The 18,287-nt window shown below is 35.7% G+C and overlaps 1 protein-coding gene across 2 annotated transcripts; it reads left to right on the forward strand.

Annotated features, from left to right (window-relative positions):
* Positions 1-6,735: 6,735 nt before the first annotated feature.
* Positions 6,736-17,785, forward strand: il2rb (interleukin 2 receptor, beta). Of its 2 annotated transcripts, XM_048199421.1 has the most exons (11): positions 6,736-6,940; positions 8,629-8,743; positions 10,384-10,474; positions 11,172-11,283; positions 11,378-11,447; positions 11,538-11,625; positions 12,397-12,530; positions 12,684-12,903; positions 12,985-13,075; positions 14,337-14,421; positions 16,862-17,785. In XM_048199421.1, exons 3-11 carry the CDS (start codon positions 10,396-10,398, stop codon positions 17,582-17,584), a joined length of 1,602 nt encoding a protein of 533 aa, XP_048055378.1. In that variant the 5' UTR covers positions 6,736-6,940; positions 8,629-8,743; positions 10,384-10,395; the 3' UTR covers positions 17,585-17,785. The 2 variants fall into 2 exon arrangements, with proteins under 2 accessions (XP_048055378.1, XP_048055369.1); XM_048199412.1 differs by lacking the exon at positions 8,629-8,743.
* The last annotated feature ends 502 nt before the right edge of the window (positions 17,786-18,287 follow it).

Consider the following 18,287-nt stretch of genomic DNA (forward strand, 5'->3'; position numbering starts at 1 on the left):
TCCCAAGTAGTATTGAAATAGTACAAGTATACTATTAATACATTGATATTAGAATACTTATTCCATAAAGTATACTTAAAAATATACTTGAACTTTACTACTGTTATTAGTATACTTAATATAATGAACTTGAAGCATACTTATTTTTGTAACGTTTGTGACTTGCTACTGAACAGCTGAGTTAGTCGCAGATAGTAGTAGTTAGTTTACTCTCTAAAATTGAAGCATACCTATGACCTTGGTCATTGCTAAGACCATGGTATTTGAAAAATGGAAAAATCAATCTCCTTATTTAATTTCCATCTATATTTCCTTGTGATTTCAGTTTTCTGGAAAAACTCAAACTTTGAACTACATCCAGTCTTCACCAGATTTTGGCGAAGACTTTTGACTTACAAAGACTTTTGATTACTTTTTGATTACACAGAAATAGAAGTGAACACCAAAACACAAGTGTTAAATATGATGATTCATAATTCTGACTGGTTTAGTAATCTTTATAGCAACATAAAACAAGTGACACAATGTGACTGTCTTTAGAGGAAATAACTTAACCAGAAGGGTCTAAAAATCACTAGTTACAGAGAAGAGTGAGTCTATATTTCCTGGAGCTTCATGTGATGTTATTAGGTGCACTTTTAAAGCCCATTTTTATAACCCTGTTGTGCTAAATCTTTGCTTAAAAGTGAATATATTTATCATAATCGTTGTGAACATTCCTGTAGAGCATTGTGCTAGCAACTCATTGGTTTAACTCCTATGGATTGATAATATATATATCTTGATTGAATACAATGCACATCACTCTAGATAAAAGAGCCAAATGTATCTATATTGAAATGGATTGTAAGGCAGGTTAAGCTTTTTTGGATAAAAACATAATATATGACAGATATAGACAACATTAAAGACATTTGGCGAGGTGTTGTGGGGAAGTTTCTGTGACTGATGTCTTTTTTTGTTGTTGTAAGATGTGGTATGAACGTAACGTAAAACTGACAGTCTCACTTGCGTGGTTTGATCTTAAAAACCACTGAAACCTGTTTTTTTTCCCTCTCCGGTTCTGATGTCTTGCTCTTTTCATGTAGAGCTTCCTGAAAATCCGGTGTCAAATCAGAGGCATTAAGCAAACTTAAAGCAACACTTTCTTAAGAAGAGCTTATTAATACTTACTCGGCACAAAAACAGTACAGTGCACGCCATTACATAAAAGTACTGTGGTAGTACCATAGAAGAGAGATGAAATCAGGTGGTACACAAAAAAAAAAAAAAAAAAAAAAAAAAAAAAAGGTCATGCAATAAAACCTTTTTCATTTTTTTGGGGGCTGGAAGAAAAAAAAACGCACTGTTGAAATATATGGAGTATGGAGATCTGTGTTTGTGAAATCTCTACACTTTCATATTTTTCCACCCTTTTATCTGTTTATCTTTCAGTAAACACCGCAACTCGTATCATGTCAGATTTCAGACAAAAAAAATTCACTATCACCACAGACTGTTTTTTTTCTATCTCGATAGTTGTTGAACCACAGGTTGTTTATACCGCTGTTTCTGTGGTTTGTACAACTCAGAATCCAGGACTGATTCACGTGTTTGCAGCACACGTCAACCTCACAAATTCTAAATTTTAAGTTGTTCGTATATGACAAGCAATTGCTGAAATGTTTCACAGTGCTGGCAACACTGCCTTGTAATGAGGCCGTTTGCACTGATTCCTATCATGAATTTAATTCACTTTAGTGAATTTTAGTGGGTATGTATATTACGTAAGATCTGCGTTCCATTGCATAATATTTTCCTCTGTTTATGGTCTTCCTGCAAGCAGACACCTGCGTAACACCTCCAGCGTTGATTTAACAAACGGCACCTCTGCTTTTTAAATCATGAGGTTGAGTGTGTTTTTTAAATATAATGTTCAATTTTTTTTTTTTTCTAAGCCAAAAACATGGATTCTTATTAAGTCTCTCTTGTATTATTTTAAAGCCTGGTTTCTCTAATACAGTTTAGAATCGTAAATTCACAATAGTGAATAATAAGCATCACAAGTTATTAACAGAACTGTATATAATCCAATCCATTTTTGGGAATCTTCATGGGTTTAAACTTAATGAGTCTTTTTTTTCTCTTTCAGAAGTTTGAGCTTTATTATTTCATAATAATAATGAGTCTTTAAATAGGCAATAATTAAATCAGCAACAATAATCAGAACTTGCTGAAATCTCACTCTATTTTGTGGCCAAAGAGATTTATTTTTTAATCATATTTTAATCACATTCTACAATGCTTAAGCATGAAAATGTATATAAAATGCACTCTTAAAATGCTGAGTTAAAAACAACCCAAGTTGGATTGAAAATGGACAAACCCATCAGTTGGGTTAAATGTTTGCCAAACGTGCTGGGCAGTTTTATTTAACCCAACTATAATTTAAAATGAACCCAAAATAGGTTGAAAATCAAAAATCAGACACATAATTACTAGAGGCAACAATAATAATCAAAAGGTGAAAAATTATTAATAAGCAATTACTAAATGTTTATTATTTTATTATTCATTAAATAAATGTTCATTTATTAAACCTATTATTAAATATTAATTTCCAACATATTTTGGGTTCATTTTAAGCAAGCAATATAGTAATTTTACAATAGTTGAGTTAAATAAAACTACCCAGCAGGCTGGGCAAACATTTAACCCAACTGATGTTGCTGGGTTTGTCCATTTTCAACCCAACTTGGGTTGTTTTTAACCCAGCATTTTTTAGAATGTGTATTTTAAAATAAGCAGCTGCCATTTTTAAATAATTCCTGGTAGGGAAAGAAAGGTGAAAGGTTTTTTTGTTGTTGTTGTTGTTCCAAAAAATCAATTATTGAAAAATATTTTTTCTGTTTATTTATTTATTTATTTATTTATTTATTTTACAGGGATATTCCAGTTCCAGTTAACAACTAACAAAAAATATGTGTGCTTACAAGAGACATCTTTCATTCTTACCTATTTTCTGCATAATTTTTACATACAAAATTATTATCTGTGGTAATAAACAGGATGACATGGATGCTGTCGAAGTGTGTTGTTTTCTATTGTACTGAACGTGGCATTTTCCTTTCATTTTCATTCTTGATCTTTTTTTTTTTTTTTTTTAAATTCTGTTACGCCTTTAAACATGAACATTTATTCAGACACTTTTATCCTGCAGAAATATTAATTTTAAGTGACTTACAAATGGGATCCATCACAAGCAATTTGTCATAAGAGCCAGCAATATTTGTTGTACATAATAGCTAGATTACTGCATAAGCTATAGAGCAAAAGTAAAATGCAGAACAGAAAGTGAAAAGGTGTTGTTGCTGCTGTAACACTTAGCTATATTATTGTGTTAGCATCAGCTGTAAACACTTTGTGAAAGTGATTCAGATACTTTACAGTAGATTATGTAGATTTAAAATGAGCTAATGCTTTAGGCATCACAAACTAACAGTAATTTTTACTGCACTTGTAATATCTCAAGTGCATAACATATGTAAATGTATACTAAAAATCTAAGTATAGCCAAGATTAATAAATGCTGTAAAGGTATTTTTTATTATGTGAACTCTCGTGTTAACTAATGTTATTCTACACAGCCTTGTTGAGTGGTCCTCGGATGATAATATTCTAATGGTAATCTGATGACACTTCCACTGCAAGAAGCTGTAAAACGCAACGTTGATTTGGTTTATTTTGGGCATCGCTGGTCAAGTTACAAAGTGCTTTGAATGTAGGTTGTATTTTCCACCCACACATATGCACATATGCACGCTTAACACCTACCTAAGACCCCTCAAACACCCTTTCTTTGCGGTCTTGCAATCCGAGGCTGTTTTCTTGTTTTGCATGAGTGTCAATCCCTCCCCCTTCCCTTCACCGAGACAACTGACCTTTACCAGAGCAGTGTGTTACGCGTCTTGTCGGCTCACCTCACACTTTGAGTTCCTGTTCTGTTGCAGCACCAAATGTCAGTCGTTCTTAGTTAGTTTTGGGTACTTTTTTAATTTTTGTGCTCTCATTTGAATCATCTTACATCCTAGTACAAACTGTTAACTGCTTATGATACCAAACTGTTAACAAAAATGAACCCTGAGGTTGTGCATGAACTTGTGGGCTTGTAAGTGCGACTGAACTGTTGGACAATCATTGTTGTTCCTTCTGCTTTTTCTTTCATGATACAAAAATATAAACAATGACCTCACGAGTATTATAATGTCATCATCACACTCTATTTCTTCATATATCTTCACACTCTATTTCTTCTATTTCGGCTAAATATACAATCACCAACTTGAACCGGATGCGCGTCTGTCTTGGGAAATCTTTTGCCCTCAAATTCACGATTGCATAGATTCTTAATTAAATGACTGCGAAACTTTTGCAAAGCAACGGTAAATGTGAGGGCACTTTAAAGGGTCAGTTGAACTATCCGTTTAAACCATTTGATTTCTCTAACAGGTCTTATGAGAAGTTGTAATAATTGTTCATTGTCAATATGAAGCGATATATTTCAAATCAGGCAGCTTGAACCCAATGGGGAAACCTTTTGTCCTCAACTTAAAGGGTTAGTTCACCAAAAAAATGAAATTTCTGTCATTAAGTACTCACCCTCATGTCGTTCCACATCCGTAAGACCTTCATTCATCTTCGGAACACAAATGAAGATATTTTTGATGAAATCCGAGAGGTTTCTGTTCACCAAGAGAAGCAACGTAATTACCACATTCAAGGTCCAGAAAGCTACTAAAGACATTGTTAAAAAAGTCAACGTGACTACAGTGGTTCAATATTAATGTTATGAATACTTTTTGTCCACAAAACAAAAATAACAAAATACAATGTAAACAGCATAGGAGACTGACAGGAGAGATGAATTTGTTGAATAAAGTCGTTATTTTTGTTTTGTTTTTGTGCATAAAAAGTATTCTCGTCACTTCATAACATTAAGGTTGAACCACTGTAGTCACGTTGACGATTTTAACAATGTCTTTAGTACGTTTCTGGACCTCAAAAGGTGCAATGACTTGCTGCCTATGGTTGGTTCAGAAACCCTCGGATTTCATCAAAAATATGTGTTTTGTAGGTCTCACGGGTTTGGGATGACATGAGGGTGAGTAATTAATGACAGAAATGTATTTTTTTGGGTGAACTAACCCTTTAAGCCTATTGGAGCCAATATTGATTTCTCTAATTGGTCTCTTGAGAAGTTAATACATACAAGATGGCTGGCACTTTTTTCGTTGTTGTTGTTGAACACAAAATCTAAGAATAAATTCCAATCTCTTATCCAAACCCTAAACCTATAACCATGATTAGAGAAAATGGAGGGGAAAAAAGTAGAAGCTTTTCATACAGTTTTGTCTACTTATGCATATTATTTCGATTAATGTGATGACTTCCACTATAGCTCTGTGACGCCTCAAAACATTGTTTTATTTGTTTGAGCTTCACGACCAACCAGACACAAAAATATTAACTCCTTGACTCGTGTGAGTTTAGGGTGGGACTATCTGTCTGATCCACCAATGGCAGATGCGGGGAGTGTCCGGAGAACCTGCTTGAAATCAATAGTTGTGCCCCAAATTACGCACTATACACTGTACTTATGTACTCAGTTGTGTAGTGTATGAATTAAAGGTTAATAATAAGGTTATTTTGTCATTCAACATCAGAGTCTGATAGCCCCTTCCCCTCCTCTACACAGTTGAGTGCTTGAAGTGTCCACCGTTCCACACTTCATGCATCATTAAAATGCACTTTTTTATTTGGAATTTTCTGTGTGAACACACTACTATTACACTACTAAATGGCGTAGAATAGTGTACAAGTACACAGATTGGGACACACCTGATCTTTTTCTTTTTTTGGTATAGTGATGAAGAAATAGCAGACTTCAGCTGTACTTGTGTGGTGAGTATTTGCTTGATACAAAGTGTAAACATCACTGACTTCCACATCACTTAAATACTGAACAAAAGAGCATCAGCAAATGTACTCGTGCGCTGATGATGTTGTGTTGCTAAATTTACTAAATGAGGTATTTATACATACTGAATTATATGCATACTTCTCAATGATAAAAGCACAGTTTGTTGCAAAGATGCTTTTCCTTCAGTTCATTTTTCTGTATAATTTTTGTTATCCTTATGCTTCAGCAGAGCCCATTTGCATGTGGATTTGCATGTGGATTCTTGCATGCATGCATGTGTTTGTTTATATGCTTGTTTTGTGTGTGTGTGTGTGTGTAGTTTGTGGGTATAAAAAGTTTGTATGAAACAGGATGTGGTCCTCATCAAACTTTTGTGCTCAGAAGCACCGCTCAGGCGCCGCGTTGAGCCCAGCGTGGGGCCCAGGTGGCTAATATTTTCTCTTATCAAAAGCCAAGAAGTTCAAATTTCCTGACCTCTCCAATAACATGTTATAAGCTTGCACTAAAAATCTGACTTCAGACTGTCACAAAATTGTGTATACTAAGACAAAACAATAAAATATATAAATAATAGATTACATATAAATAATAAGAATTAAGAAGAACACCTTTGCATCAGAGATTAAGAGGGTCTTATTTCTCTCCAGGCCCTCTGACCTCTTGATTTAGCTTTTCACGCTTTGTAAACTTGTCAGCAAACCCTGTGGTTACTCAGTCATACACCGAGCAGAGAGGAAGAAAATGCAATTGTCGAGAGAGATCGAGAGAAAGAGAGAGAGGTCGGATGAGTAACAGAAAGGAAGGAGTAGAGTGATAGAGAAAGAGAGATCCTCCTGACAGATGGAGGTAAAAGGGGAGGGGCAGATAGAGCAAGAGCGGTAAAGAGAGGAGATGAAGAGTAGGTGGTCAGGTAGACAGACAGACCTCAGCATCCATGGTGCCTGTGCAGACAGCTGTTTGACAGACAGCTGAAGGCAAAGGGTAAGTCGTACACTTCCAATATCAAATGACTGCTGGGTTGAGCAATGATGTATTGTATCTAAAAATGATGTAATTTTACGAACAGTGAGTGACACTTAAGTCGCAATTAAAAATGGACATCATTGCATTATATAGCATTTCACGAGAAGAAATTTGTTAGGTTTTACATGATAAAACAATGGATATACCGTTGAAGACTAAGTGTATTGTGACTTTTTGTGGATGTGACTCAATCTGGAGTTCATTCACTAAAAATCACTAAAAGTAATCGCAAAATGACACAAAAAGTGAGTAGAAGGTTAGTTCTGAGTAAAGATGTAGCAGGTGCCACTTGTTTTAATCATTTGTCGTCTGATGCAATGACATTTAGACATTTTTAAGTGTGACTAAAGTGTCCAGACGCTTACGGTCATTGTATGGGTTGATTATTAGTCGCCACTCATTGGTAGAAATATGAGTGGTAGATATATTTAGTTAATTTACCAACACAAAGTACAATTTAGTTCCTATTAAACTTCATGTGCTCTTAAGAATAACCCAAGAAGTTAGGAAATGCTGAGGCGTTATGTGAAACCGAGAGTGTTGAACCAGATGTTAGCAGCGATCACTCAGATCACAAGTTGAGGTTCGAACTTATGTCAAATAAACTGCTATCCAAATTAGTCAGCGCTCACTTTTAAAAGTGTTCAAGTAAAACCGCACTGTCAGTGTGTGCTGTAGAGTGTCCCGTCACTGTTTGATATCTCTCATTGCTTTGACAGGCAAGGCATCTTCAGGGACATCGGTCTACAAGTGCGCCTTTTTACAAGAAGTTACCTTACGGTTACAGCTGAGGGTTTCTGTTGTTGTCTGTGGGTGTCATTTTGTAGTGTTAGTGGAAATTGCCTGTATACAGATTGACCACCCACTCACAAAGAGGGGTGCGTTGCTGACAATGGCCCACTCAGCAAAAGAGCCAAAGCTAGCTTGCGTCATATATGCGAATCTGAAGTTCACGTCAAGAATTTTGCAATGGAATTCAATATGCGTGCTCTGCAGTTTACCCTTTTCTTTGGGCAACATCCTGTCAGGTAAAAAAGCCACAGCGATGCCGTTTAAAAGTGAAAGTCTGAGTTTTAAAAATTAAAGCTCCTCTGGTTGACTGGCTGTTTGTATTATTATGCACAGATAGAGCAAATAAAATAGTCGACAATTATGTAAAAACATTTAGAATCGCTTAAAAGGACAGTTCATCCAAAAATGAAAATTTTGTTATCATGTGCTCAACCTCATGTCGTTTTACACCTTTTTCAGAGTTTTGTCATTCTAGACATTTTTCAAAATATCTTTTTTTGAAAGAAAGAAAGAAAGTCATACAAGTTTGAGTTCAAAGTTAAGTGAACTATCTAACTATTTAATCTTAGGTGCATAACTGTGAATCAGCTTCTTGAGTAATTGGATGTATGATTTTAAATTTATATTTAATAATTTCTGACGCTTTTATCCAAAGTGACTTACAAATGAGGAGAACAATAAAAGCAATCAAATCGACAATAGGGCAATGAAATGTAAATGTTGTCGCAGTCCCAGTAGCCTACACATAGCATAAAAATAAAAAAATAGATAGAGTAGAAATGTAATAGAATAGTAAGTGTCAAGTGTTTTTGCCTTGCAGATGATAAAACGGATAAAACATTCTTTCATTGCAGAGATTGGACCCAGAACCTTCGTATTCCCTTCCCAGTTCACCGTGACTAAACTTAGGCCTCCTTGTCAGGAGCAATATTTTGTGCATTTCTATATGTGTCACACTTTCAGCCACAGGTAAAAACCAGCTTCATTTGCGGTTGCACTCTTAGTCATATCTCCATAGCGACAGTTTGTGACCTCATAGCACTTTGTTACTGAGTTATTAACAGATCACCATAGATCTGATTACCACACCAGATATCATCATAGATATTGATTTTTAGACAAAAGATTAGGGCAACCACAGTTACACTGTATTGAGTAAAATTGTTAACCTCCTATAAATGATTAATATGTTTATATGAGTTAATATGCTCAGTGTGTATTGCACTTATTGAGTGTGCATCACTTATATTATTGATAAAATATTGCTACCTGTGTGGTATATTAAGTGTTTAATGACTCAAAAATAAAAATTCTCATCATTTATTCACCCCTCCAGAACTGATTTGCAGAATGCCCAAGCTAATCACGCCCGTATAATGAAAGTGAAAGGCGATGGAAACGTTCGGAACGTACCTCGCTATTGAAGTCACGGTTCGGTACGGATTCGGTACAGCAGGAGGGAGAAAACTAAACATAAAATTGCAACAAAAAACTGTGGTTTACTGAACAAATTGTGTCTCTGTCTTTAAATAAATTCAGTTATAATTACATTTTTCTTAAGGATAAAAAAAATCTTTCTCTGCTAATGCTGTAAACTATATAGGTAGCACTTTCTTGCACATTAATATATTAATGGTTATAATTAATTTATAATTAAGTTGCTATTTATTTTTAGATAGCCTATAATAATCAACACATACATAAAAATTGTATGCAAACTTTATATTAACAGTTTTGCATTAACTTTATCTTTTTGTACTCCAATTCAGTTTTAAAATACATTAATTTACACAGTGGCCGTCATAACTTGTTTTCATGACAGATTTATTTAAGCATACCTTAAACATAACTATATTAAATAATAAAGACACGTTAAGTAATATATAATGAATATATCAGCTGATGTAGTGCATATATGTTGCGAAAGAGTTCATTTCGCCAGCGAACTAACACGCTGTGGACAATGAATGGCAGATTTTGAGGTAAATGCTACGTGACTCATTGTTTACAAGTGGTTTTGTTGATGTCTTTCCACGGTTGAAACACTGATTGAGCAATTACACAAGATATGATATGTTTCAGTAAGTTGTACTGTAACTTTCAACATACCTTCAGATGTTCATTTGATTATTCTGTAGCTAGTAGAGGAAGAGACACTTAACCGATAACCGATATATTTGCCGATAAATCTAAATCCAAATTTTTATATAATTTTTGAGAGCCTGATTACAAAAACAAAAGTCTCACCATTAAAAGCCATGTCCCAAGCACACAATTACAATGTCCTCATTATAATTTTATGTAGCCTATATGACAGATTTGCACTGCACATGTTGCACTTGACTGTATTTTCCTTTTTGAAGTGACTCCAATCATATTTCAAGCAATTCAAAACCATCATGGTGAACAGTGCACATCTGAAGTGTCTCAGCTGAAGGAAATAATCCATGATTTATCAGCTTTAATATATATCAGCCAAATTTTCTTATCGTGCCGATAACAATAACATTAAAAATGAACATATATCAGCTGATACTGATATATTGTAAATCCCTAATAAAAAAAAAGTTTTTTTTCTTTAAGAATGATGTTTTATATGTGTGTTTCAGATCCAAGTAGTGATGAAGGATTACTGGTATTCTCCTCTCTTCATCTTCATCATACTTTATGGAACCGGCCAGTCCAAGAACACACAATCAGGTACCCAGCAAACACATTAGTATTTGGTTCCCGCTTAGCTGTTTTTCTATTTTTTATTTTTTTAATAAAATAATGTTCGCAGAACATTGCAGGGAGTTTTTTGAGACAACCTAAACATAGATTACACAATGTTCCTAACGGTTATTTTTAAGATTTATCTTTACAACCATAAAACTACTCATACAGAACTTTCCCTTTATTATTATTTTTTAGGGAATTTTCTGCAAACCTAGAACAAGCAATCATTCGTAGCACTTCATTTTCGCATACACATACTATATATACTTATTGTAGTCATTACAGTAACTGAGTAATAACTAGATACTAGTCCTGAACCTAATCCTAAACCTAACCTTAACCCATGCAGTTGCCTTATATTACTCAGTACTTTCTTGGTAAGTACACTGTAAGTACATTAAAAGTGCATGTACTGTAAAATGAAGTGCAATCAATCATTCTATATCCGTAAAGAAAGCTTTCCTAACTGATCAAATTTAAAAAGGTATGTTTCAGGAATGTTTTGGCAGCCATATATTAGTTGGGTATGTTTATGTGCATCTGTGTTGTTCAGAAACAAGCTATTGCTCAAAACCAGGCCCATTTCTTAACTTTACAAGACTTGACGGACAAAGTAAAAGTTTACTTGTTTTCTATTCACTTATAATAACATTTGTCCTCTGGTTTTACCAAAAAACAGAAGATCTTTCCTGTGTGAGCGACTACTTGACCAATATTTCTTGTGTGTGGCTGAGCTCTACAAATTACTCCGGCCAGCGATGTGAGCTTGTGGGGCAAACAGACGGAGAAAGGTTTGTGATTTTAGTTTCATGTCCCAGGATGGACACATTTATCATTGATAAATAAACCTTCTCAAATGTGAACTAAAGTTGAATCTGTGTGCAGATGTGAGCTGGTGCCACTGAGCAGTCAATCACATTCGACCAGAGGTTGTTCTATAACCTATAAAAAGCATGTGAGTAGAAATAAATCGAATTGAAGTTAAATTACTATCAGCATGTATTCTCTTCTTACATCCCACCCCCTCTCTCTCTCTCTCACACAGTACTTTTTTTTCATTAACAAAATCTGGTTGAGTGTCACCTGCAATGGATCTGTCAGAACTAAACAACATTTTCAGCCTGGCCGGCACAGTGAGTGGATTCATTCTGCTGTTAGTGGGTTGTACTGTAGATATGTTTAAAATGGCAGGTTAATGTAAAAAACACAAAAAGAGCGACTAAAATTGGAGGAAATTAAGCAAGGGTAACTGTAACACAATAAAATTGCCTGGAAAACGATTTTGCTATTTGAATGAGAAAAACATTGCCATCACAATACAAAATAACTAATTTGATAATAAGGGCGTTTCAAACATGATTAAAGTTTTTGTTGTTTTAATAAAAACTTCAAATTTCAGGATTGGAATATAAAGTGGTCTGGACAAAATCAATTATCTCTAAAATAAACACAAAACAGTGCATTTCTTGGTAAACTGTGCATAAACTTGGTATGTAAATCTATAAAAAAGACATACCTCATGCAATTTGCTTGTGGTTACTCCTCAGCAAACATGACTTCCGTTCATGGACGTCTGTTTGACGGCGCGGTGTGAAATACGCACTCTGATAAACTTTAGAGGAACTTTACATGACTGAAATGCTTCTTATGTAATATGTCGTTTTAAATCTGTTTTTTTACACGCATCCAACCTTTTGTTTTTATTTTATTTTTTTGCGCTCAAGACATAATTAGAGGGTTCAAACACTGCAGATGGAGCTGAGTATGTTTACATTTATGCATTTTACATCACAGTCAATTATTTGAACAATTGAACACATGATGACTTAGCACCATACTCTGCATGTTTATCAATGTCAATGTTCTCTTGTTTATTTATTTTTATTTATTTATTTGAATGACAGTTAAGACTCAACCACCAGATAAGCCCATTGTAAGCACGGATAACATAACTTGGAGTAAAGGCAGAAATTTTCCAGAAGACATAACGGATTATGAATTCCAGCTGCAGTTTAAACCCGCACATGCAAGATGGGAGGTAAGCAAACATTTGTGTTTGATTTACATGTTTTATTTAACATTTACCTAATGAATTAATCAAAAATAAAATGACAAATGACGTCCTGTCCCAAGTCAATTACAAAATTATTTTGAGTGCAAATTTTTTTCTTTTTGTGTATGATTGCTATAGACAGCAAGGCATTGGAATATCTCTCATGGAAGTTACGTGCTGCTGGACCATAATTTCCTGACTGCAGGAGAAGAGTACCAGGCCAGGGTGCGCGTGAAGCCTGTTGAACCCATAAATGATGGTTACTTTCAGGGGCAATGGAGCGACTGGAGTCCTGCTGTGTCCTGGAGGTCTGAGATTGGAAAGCCAGTGAATTCAGAGGATGATGTGTCATCACCAGGTGGGGCCTCTTGCCAGCCCAGTAATATTATATAATAATATTTGTTTGTGAGTTATGACAACAGTTTTAATATTTTTGTAGATATGCGTGTAGTTCTGATCATTGGCTTCCATATCTTGCTTGTTCTGGCTGGTCTTTCCTTGGTCATCTATAAGACAAAGAAAAGCAACCGGTGAGTATTAGATGTGTATGTCTCAATGTCCCTTCTTTAATTTAGTAACACATCCTCATTGACTTTTTCTTTTTTTTTTTTCTTATATATTTATTTTTATTTATTGAAATCACACAAACAAGAGTTTTTAAGACATGCATGTTCCAAATTGTGTAATAGTGCATACGTAGATTATACATAAGCAATAAGGTACGAGAGGCTGTGCTGTATCGTGAATAAGTCACGACTGAAGGACGTTGTTAGGTACGATGCAAAGCGGAGTGCCTGAAACCCCTTCAGCCGTGACTTATTCACGATACAGCACCAACCTTGAGTACCTTTTTGCTTTTATAAAACAGTTACCATGCAATACATATATTAAAGCCAAAAAATATATGTATCAATGCAACTCTCATGAAGTAAAATCACTAAAAGTCTTCCTTCCGCCACAAAAAAATAGTCCCTGACCGTGAACAGCAACAGAAGTTTCATTATTACGCCATTAGATGGCAGCAAAGACTGTCTTTATGAGTGTGTCAGTCAGTAGCGAAGACTTTTATATTGAAAAGACTGAATTGTTGTGAACACGGAACAAGACGCAACTGACAAATGCTTTAACTAGCGCTGTCAGTCACGGGAAAACCCCTTAACTGTTAAAAGCACAAGATATTGCAGCAGACATTTAAACTGATTTTTTTATTATGAACATAGGACTGACCTGAAGGAAAATGCTAAATCTGAATGCAGGTAATAAACTCGCTCAATCGATCTCTTTCTCACAATACTCTTCTACATAATACAGTAAGCTTCATTGAACAATATCAATTGAGAACATACAGTTTACGTTGCTAAGAGTGGTTGCTAGGGGTGTTGAGTAGTGATACACAGAACCGTTGGTGAAGCAGTCATTGTCATGTTTTATCGTGAATAAAACACAGCTATTGACCAATCAGAATCAAGGACAGGAACGAACCATTTTATGAGTAGAAAATTAAGTATTAATAGTTAGTTTGACCTCCTGGCGTGGACAAACAATATTTTCTGAAGGGTAAAGCCTTGCTATTGACCCTTTGTTAGAATAGAACAAATATTTGACCTCATTTTTAAGACGTTCAAGGCCTAGTTTTCACCCCATTTGTGGAAAGTGCTGTGTAGGCGTCTGTATGTAGGTGTGTATGCTTCTACCTACGTTATTTCCGTTTAAGCATGTACCCGTTGGTCTTTGTACCTGATGTTTTTGTTTGTTTGTGCATCAGTATCAAGCATTATTATGTCTTTGCAGGTTATTAAAATCAAACCATCAACATGTTCCAGACCCCTCCAGATATTTCCAGCCTCTTCACACCGTTCACGGTGGAAACTTCCGGGTGAGTTCAGCTGTATCTCCTGCATATGCTATGTTAATTTAAAACTAGTTTCCAAAGTGCTACACTACCGTTCAAACGTTACTGGGATTGGTAAGATGTCTTAATGTTTTTAAAAGAAGTCTCAAGGCTGCTGACCTATGGAAGCTTGTATCCACTACTTAATAAAAAATAAAAAAAGTAATTGTGACTTTTTTTATCTCACAATTCAGACTTTTTTTTTCTCGCAATTGCAAGTTTACAACTTGCAATTTTGATTTTTTTCTCAGAATTGCGTGATATAAACACAATTGCGAGTTATAATTGTGTGATATAAACTTGCAATTGTGATTTATAGTCAGAATTGAGTGATATAAAGTTCCAATTGTGAGATATAAACTCCTAATTCTGACTTTTTAACACACATATATATATATATATATATAAACTCGCAATTGTGTTATAAAGTCAGAATTGGGAGTTTATATATTGCAATTCTGAGAAAAGAAGTCAGAATTGCGAGAAAAAAAGTCAGATTTGTGAGTTTATATGACTTTATAACACCCAATTGCAGCTTTATATCACATAAATCTGACCTTATAGCTCGCAGTTGTGAGTTTATATCTTGCAATTGTGAGTAATGTATACTGATATTGCTGTTTTCACCAGTATAGTGACAATTCACTCTTTCGCTTTCTATGTTGTGAATTCACACCAACGCAATGTACAGGGAGTGCAGAATTATTAGGCAAGTTGATTTTCTGATCATATTTTTTTCCCAAGCACATTTTACCAATTCCAATCCACATCAATCTTAATAACTACTATTAATATTGTTTTTAATCATTTATAAGTGATATATAATTGTTCATGAAGGCTGGAAATGAAAAATGCCTTATATTCAGGTGTGCAGAATTATTAGGCAAGTTTTCTTTTACAGGCAAAATGAGCCAAAAAAGAGATTTAACTCAGACTGAAAAGTCAAAAATTATTAATACTCATGAGAAGGACGCAATACTAATGCAATACTAGAAATTGCAAAGTTAAAGCATGACCAAGGGACAGCAAAATGCTCATTGGGTCAGCGGGGTCAGACAAAAACAGGTGGAAAAGAAAAGAAACGTTAACTGCAAAATAATTAAGAATTATGTGTGAAACCATCAGGAACCCTTTAGGTCTCCAGCGCCACCATTTTCCAGAACTGCAACCTACCTGGAGTCTCCAGAAGTGCAAGGTGTCAGGATCTCAGAGACTTAGGTTAGCTAAAGAATCCTAAAAAATGACCTGCACTTGATAAGAATCACAAGCTGAAGTGTTATAAAATACATGAAGACTGGGTTTTTATAGGCCTTATAAACAGACAGCTTGAGAGTGACTCCTGAAGGACCAGCACCACATCCTCTTGTACCACTGTTTGAAGAATTTATCTTCCAGAATCTGGCAGTAAGTTTTGGAAGATCATTTTTAGTCCATCTCTGCAAGACAGACATTTCAGGATAAGAGATGGACTAAAAGTGAACTCAAACACCTTACTGCCAGATTCTGGATAAATTCTTCAAACAGTGGTACAAGAGGATGTGGTGCTGGTCCATCAGGAGTCATTCTCAAGCTGTCTGTCTATAAGCCCTATTAAAACCCAGTCTTCATGTATTTTATAACACTTCAGCTTGTGATTCTTATCAAGTGCAGGTCATTTTTTAGGATTCTTTAGCTAACCTAAGTCTCTGAGATCCTAACACTTGCACTTCTGGAGACTCCAGGTAGGTTGCAGCTCTGGAAAATGGTGGCGCTGGAGACTAAAGGATTCCTGATGGTTTCACACTTAATTCTTCACCTTAATTCTTAATTATTTTGCAGTTAACATGTGTCTTTTCTTTTCCACCTGTTTTTGTCTGACCCCGCTGACCCAATGAGCATTTTGCTGTCCCTTGGTCATGCTTTAACTTTGCAATTTCTAGTATTGCATTAGTATTGCGTCCTTCTCATGAGTATTTAATAATTTTTGACTTTTCAGTCTGAGTTAAATCTCTTTTTTGGCTCATTTTGCCTGTAAAAGAAAACTTGCCTAATAATTCTGCACACCTGAATATAAGGCATTTTTCATTTCCAGCCTTCATGAACAATTATATATCACTGATAAATGATTAAAAACAATATTAATAGTAGTTATTAAGATTGATGTGGATTGGAATTGGTAAAATGTGCTTGGGAAAAAAATATGATCAGAAAATCAACTTGCCTAATAATTCTGCACTCCCTGTATAGAAATACTATTAGCATTCTCAGGTTCACACATTTGAACTCTCATGCAAAATCTTAACAGTACAAACTCTCTCACACACACACCCAAGTTTATAGATGTGGCCTAGACCTGCATTTCTTGCAAATGCCTACTCATATCTTCCTTCAGCAAGCCAAAAATCACACACACTGACCACATGCATTTCCTCTTACTTGTCCACAGAACTGGCTGGGCTTTCAGAATTCTGTTGGGCCATTTCTTACCCCTCAGTCATGTGACGATATCTCACCTGTAGAGATCTCTGATATTTGGGACCTGTCCTTGATGGATCCCGATGCTCAGATGGCTACTTCCGCGCTTGTTCACTCCAATCAGATGGACTCTGGTCTCGAGAACAGCGGCACCAGCCATGCTTCGTCATCTGGTTTCTCTAACATGGGCTACTTCTATAGCAAATCGCGTTCAGGCTCCCTTTACCTCGAATCCTGCCCTGTGTACTTCACCTATCACCCTGAGGAAGGCACGAGCTCCACTGTCTCGTCGCCTGGGTCTTCATATGACCGTTTGCAAACCCCAAGTTACCAGATGGAACAGCCGAATAGCCCGGATTCAGGGTTCGACATGCCTGGAGAGCAGAAATGTGAGGAAGACCAAGATGATGAAGACATCAATGGCGAGGAGAGGGCCGCGGCAGAAGGACGTGCGCTGGTTTCCTTCATTATGTCACTGTCACAGGGTTCCCTCGGTGCTGTTCGGCCAGCAGAAAGTTTCGCTCCGGTGCCCATCATCACACCGTGGTCTGAACCTGTGAGATCACCCAGCTGTAGTTCCACCTCTGAGCCTGCAGAGGGCGCTGTGGTCAGACCCTCCTCCATGATTGAGCCTTGCGGGAGTGGATATTTGACCCTGAAGGAGATGCAGAAATACAGCAACAAATCCATCTGAACGCCTGTCTATTCCATCTCTGTCAGTCAGATAGACTACTGTTTAATGTTTGGGGTTGGAAAGATTTTTTAATGTTTTTGAAAGAAATCCTTTATGCTCAGCAAGGCTGCATTTATTTGATAAAAAAAAAAAAATGCATCATTACTCAGTGTCACATGATCCTTCAGAAATCATTCTAATATGCTGATTTGATGATCAAGAAACATTTCTGATTATTAAAAACAGTTGTGCTGCTTAACATTTTAGTGGAAACCGTGATGCCTTTTTTATTTTCCAGAATTCTTTCATTAATAGCATGTTCAAAAGAACAGCATTTATTTGAAATAGAAACATTTGCAACATTATAATTGTCTTTACTGTCACTGTTGATAGATTGAATGCATTCTTGCTGAATAAACATATTAATTTCTTTCAAAAAAAAAAAAAAAAAAATCACTGACCCAAACTTTTGAATGGTAGTTTACCGTAAAGATTTGGCTACAAAAACATTTCTGCATTTAATATTCAGAAAATAAGATGCAGTTCACTGAACCTTTTGTGACAACATGCCCCAATAGACCACTTTGGAGCAGACGTCACAATTACGTCACTTGCAGCTGCGCGCGCATACTGGTTGCAGAATAATAGCGGTAGCAATTGAAGGAAAATGTGCAAAATCCACAGAAAAAGAGAAAAATGTTTTGTTGTGCCTCTGGATGTTGGA

This window comes from Megalobrama amblycephala, linkage group LG1 (assembly GCF_018812025.1).
Source record: "Megalobrama amblycephala isolate DHTTF-2021 linkage group LG1, ASM1881202v1, whole genome shotgun sequence".
NCBI classification, from domain to species: Eukaryota; Metazoa; Chordata; class Actinopteri; order Cypriniformes; family Xenocyprididae; genus Megalobrama; species Megalobrama amblycephala.